The sequence below is a fragment of the Erigeron canadensis genome, chromosome 7, assembly GCF_010389155.1.
Source record: "Erigeron canadensis isolate Cc75 chromosome 7, C_canadensis_v1, whole genome shotgun sequence".
NCBI lineage: Eukaryota > Viridiplantae > Streptophyta > Magnoliopsida > Asterales > Asteraceae > Erigeron > Erigeron canadensis.
Window position 1 is genome coordinate 30,818,838 of NC_057767.1, and position 5,503 is coordinate 30,824,340.

The following is a 5,503-nucleotide window of genomic DNA, read 5'->3' on the forward strand; positions in this document are numbered from 1 at the left end:
TAAATTTTGAAAGAACAAAAGGACATTACGTATTTAATTTGATGAGTTTTCACGTAACCTAACTAAAAGTCGACATTATGAACGTCACTTGTGGCAAGTGGTCGTTACTTCATAAGAGGCCACATAATGCCTCCGTTTCGCTCTCGTCCCCCATTTTTTTCATGCTAGAGACAAGTTGTTTAATGTTTTGATACTAAACACTTTTTGTGTTTAACAAACTTACATAAATGGTAATATCTCCAGCTTTAATAATCAGTTATCTAAGTCTAAAATACTTGATAACAATGCACCATCATTTATTCGCAACATACCATAAAACCAAAAAATTTAAAAATTTCAGCTCATTTTCATATATCGAAGTTTGAAGAATTGGGCCGATATATGATCCAATTGAAACTAAAGACACGAGCTACTTACACAGATTTTAACTGTACGGTAAAGGCCCACCTTCAGGCCCAACTCTAATGTTTATAATTAGCCAAACCCAAGTTTCCTTTAACTTCTTTGATATTTTTCTATTTTAGCCAAGAAATTTTCATTTGAGTTTCTCATGTAAATTATCTGAGAGAGACGAGTCAAAAAATTTATTGAGTTATGGACGATTCGAATTTATTGACTTATGAACGATTCGGTAGGCTTGTCTTTTGATGCATTGCATACAAACTTTTAAGTCGGCTTGTTTGAAAATAACATTTAAAACTAGTTCCTCTTACTAAAAGGTGCTTGTCTCAAACCGAACCCATTATAACCAGTTACCTATCTAGACCCACAGACAAGTTACCATGTAGTAATTTTGCAACCTCTAGTTAAACATATGCATTTCTATGATTTTATTACTTATGCGAAATTTTCTGTACAGGGTGCATTTTATGATGATTTTTGATTTCCTAAAGAACCTTTTAATAATAGTAACATCAATTATATGTATATTATTTTATTCAAAGCTGAAGGTCTGTAATCTGTATGCCTAGGTGAATCTGTCACTATTTGTTCTAAATCAACAATCAGAATCATTTTTGAGTGAAGTCAAAATTTCAACCATTTAGACTTTCTGCTTGATCAATATATACATGCTACAAAAACAATACAACACCAAATGTATGTATGCTTATAACCCTCTCTGAACAAAGTGTATGTGTCGATCCAACAGACGTTACTGATCACTGGATCGAAGCTATTGATCATACTAGCTAGCTCGAGTGAAGCTTGACCCAAAAAACTTGTCTCAAAACCATTGATGAACCAAAACACCTTTCTCCCTCAATGAACTAAACAACTCTAAACAATCTTTATACACTTTTTGATACTTTCTACTCCTTTCACCCTCACAACATCTTTGCCATCTATTATAATGACATTCAAGAAACACTTCATCAACCAAACAAATCGCCCCGGTTTCAACCATTTTCTTAACCAAATCGAATTCCGTCCCTTCAACATCCATCTTCATCACCACAAAATCTTTTTCCCCAAAACTACTCTTCACCCAATCCGAAAAATCAAACCCTTGAATCTTATTCAAATCCCCCATAAAACTAGTAGACGTATGCGCCGTTTGAACACGACCCATTCCTATCTCTTTCTCTCCATTTCCATTATTCGGGGCCCGATTAATTTCAAAAAATAATGACTCATTTCTTACCCAAGCTGCATATGGCAAAAGGGTTATCTTTTTTTTAGACTTATACTCTTGATGAAACCTTTTATCCGCCTCAACCGCGAAAACTTCAAACATTTTGTTCTGTTTTGGGTAATGCTTTTTGAACCAATTTCCAATACTTGATCCATAGTTTCTTGATCCTACATCGATATACACGTATCGCGTTTTAAAGCTTATATTCACCAATGTACTAAGATACTTAATATTTTTCAAATTTTTCTTGAACTCAATCCAAGGCTTTAATGGCTCATTTTCAATTAAAGGTTCCAAATTTCTTATCAATTCCTTTTTATAAGCGGGAATTGAACAAATTCCGGCTAAATTCTTTCTTCTCCGGTGAACCCCTTTTTGCTTTTTCAACACGATTTCTCGAATACCCGGAATTGTCCAATGTTGAACCCCAATTTCCCTAACTCGAATCAATCTAAACGAATCGAATAAATCCAATAACGAATTCAAACTATACGAATCATTAGATTCTGTATGGATCACAAGAAAGCCTTCATTTTTCAAAGTTCTTGTTAATTCGGACGAAAACTGACCTGGGTCTGCAGAGCAATCAAGACCCGTGTGACTCGAAAACTGGAAATCGAATGTATCGTTTGTAAACGGAAGAAAAACGATCTTTTTAGTCGATTTCGGGTTCTTGAAACCCATTTGTTTCAATGCTGTTGTATATTGTATCATTTGGGTTCCAATGGTGAGAGTTCTTGATTCATCGGTTAAATATCGGTTTTCCATCAAATCTTGGAAGGTTTTCGAGTAGTAGTTTACTAGTTTTTCGTCGATTTCGGCTTCGAAAGTGTAGAAGTTTCCGGTGGTGGTGGCTGTGGTGGTGGTGACGGTTGTGGTGGTGGTGGAAATGAGGTAAAGTTGTCTTGCAAGAAAAAACAGAACGCCGGAAAAAAGTGCCCGGAGAAGGAATCTTTGCCGGCAGCCGGCGGTGATCATGGTGGAAGTAACGGAAAATGGTCGCCGGAAACAAGAAGAGTTTGTTGGTGATGACATTGTAAATTTTGGAAGTTAAAATGTGAAGTTAAATTTGTGGAGAAATATTTTTGTTATCAATATATATTTACAATAAGTATATGTTTACAGAGTTAGTTTGAAAGCTGATAAATTCCCGCATATATTTGGTTTATTTTACAAAAATAGCCCTAACGGTTTGAAGGTTGTTACTTATTTGTTAACTAGTTAATGACTTAATGAAATTTGAAAAGAAAACTGAAATAGGCTGATGATGGGCTTTTAGTATTTTGGGTAAAAGAATTGGGTTTTTGGATATAGCCATATAGGTTAAGGTTGGGTTGTGGAATTGGCCACTTGGGTGGGGTTTGGATAAGGTGCAAAAGTAGACAATTTTGAAGAAATGGGATGTTTTGTAGAAAACAATATTTTTCTTACTAGACAATTAAAACAATACTTGTAGAACTAGTTTATTATGTCAAGTATAGTACGGATTTTCTGAAATCGAATATACTGGTTTTAAATATTATTAATTTTTCTTACTAATGGGTCATAAAAAGTTAGTTCCGGAAAACATCACATTTCTCCAAATTTTCCGTAGAACTATATAAGCATTTGGGTCAAGTTCTTTATGTTCAAGAATGAATCTAACTAAAATAATGACGGCAGACGGAATAAAAATAAACAATTGATTCTGTTGATTCTATGAATACCCAGAAACAATTTGTAACACCTTGCTTTACAAAAATGTGAATTTCCAAAAATTTTAAATAATAAATCAAACTCCGTTAATAAAATGCAGAAGCGACTTTTAAAAATCCCAAATGATCCCTAACGGAATCTTAAAACATCATAATTTTCTCATAAAGGTGTTACCGACAAAGTATCATCACAGTAATTCTCATGAAATTCACAATCCACATATTAAATGCCAAACGGCTAAATAACGAGTCTACTAAAATAAAGAAACTAAGGGTAACTAAAGCCATCTTCCACTAGCTCCATTTATTAGCTACCCCACTCTCGATCAAGCCATCAAATGATCAATCAACGCCTAACCTGAAGGCACAACACATTTTCCACAAAACAAGTGTCAGCTTTTAAAACTGAGTAAGATAACAGGTTAGTACAACAAAAAGATTGCAAATTAAAATCATTTCAATAAAAGCGTCTCATGCAAATATATAGGCACAATTACACATATCAACAAATACTACTGAAATAGGATAATCAAATACTACAATATGCCTAACAATCCTCAAATACTACTTTAGCTTCTTTACTAAGCTACTCAACTCTTTAACTACTTAACTACTTAGGTTATGCCATTTAAGATCAACAATAAAGGTTTTGTGTGCAGGCGGTCATAAGACCTCACAGGGAACCTCACACCCGACATGATGGGTAAACCTTTCGGGGGTCCATCGGCGTCGTTATGGAAAGGCATAACCAATCCACGAGTAATACGCAAACTACTATAAAGGCCAATCACACCCAACGGAATTACTCAGCTACTTAAAAGATTGACCCCACCGGGAACAGTATACGTCGCCCCCGGATGGGCTACTTAACACAAATGATCCACGCGACCAGATGTGGTTTAGCTTAACACTTGCTACTCAGTGCTCGAGACTTTGCACATAAAGAATGCTACTCAATTCAACTCATCACATTAGCTACTTTAAAATAGTCTCCATTAAGTTTGCTACTTATTTTTACATATCAACATTAGGGCCCTTAACATGCACGTGACATGGCAACTTAATCAAGTCTAGTGTACTATATGTACAAGTCACAAATAATCATCGACAACCCAATCACAAGCTACATAATCAACAATACAACAATAAACTCGTATCTACTAGCATGCATATACAATGCCCCAATAAACCTTCCATATACAACCCATACCCAATATAAGCATGAGATAGTTAACTTCATAAAATGAGAAGTAAATATAAAAACTAAGTTTTGTTGTGTCTCCAGGTGTCAAAAGTAAGTTATCTTACCTCAAGTCTTTAACAATGAGATCCACACTTTAAGGAACACTACCAACAAATACATTTAACCCGGCTAAATAATTGTACAAAAGCTCATAATAGAATGATTAATATTACTTAAAATTTCTATCGCTATATCCATTAATTTATTGTTGCATTCAACAAATAAAACTCTTAAAGATTGAGTTATCATATATGCAGATATGTGTAACGATTTGCGTCTCCGTTATGATTATTATACACTAATTAAAAACGTCACAATAAAATTGTCACTATATAACTCTACATCTTTGCCATGAGCACGTGAGGATGTAGTCCCTAAATGCTGTAAATTTATCCTTACAGTACATAAGAATAAATCATCTTTTAAAATGATAATCACAATTGACTATTTTAGTTAAATAAATAGAACTCATCTAGCATGGTGCATGGAGTCCTGCTTATTCACAAGTCTATCAACTTTTCCTTCAATTTTGTTTGATGACATAACATGTATTGCATATACAATTAGCTCAAAACTTCTTACTTCGTTTTAACCATCTTGTTGTTACTACTACTGCTAGTATTAACACTTTCTACTATATATTAACTCTACGACTTAGATTAGTTGTAGCAATTTCACCCCCTTTCTTTGAAGACATTAACCATCCATATACTTATAATTGTATAAAACATATACATCACTATATTACAGGTTCTAGTTAATAGAAGACAACTACATACTAGTTACGAAGTCGCGAATCCATTAGTCTATATATAACGGTCTAGTACAAGGACATATAGTATCACTACGTAAAACTTAGCTCAATTTATTTTTAAGGATCGACTAGATTTAAACTAGCCAGAACTACATCTTCATCTTCTTCATCTCATCATA

At 34.1% G+C, this 5,503-nt stretch overlaps 1 protein-coding gene across 1 annotated transcript; it reads right to left on the reverse strand.

The window, feature by feature from the left end:
- Positions 1-1,225: 1,225 nt before the first annotated feature.
- LOC122609283 lies at positions 1,226-2,668 on the reverse strand. The gene has a single exon (XM_043782337.1). It carries the CDS (start codon positions 2,666-2,668, stop codon positions 1,226-1,228), a length of 1,443 nt encoding a protein of 480 aa, XP_043638272.1.
- Positions 2,669-5,503: the final 2,835 nt, after the last annotated feature.

Bases quoted from the DNA above. Each gene is read 5' to 3' on its own strand.
- LOC122609283 (XM_043782337.1), bottom strand. From the start codon at position 2,668: ATGTCATCACCAACAAACTCTTCTTGTTTCCGGCGACCATTTTCCGTT.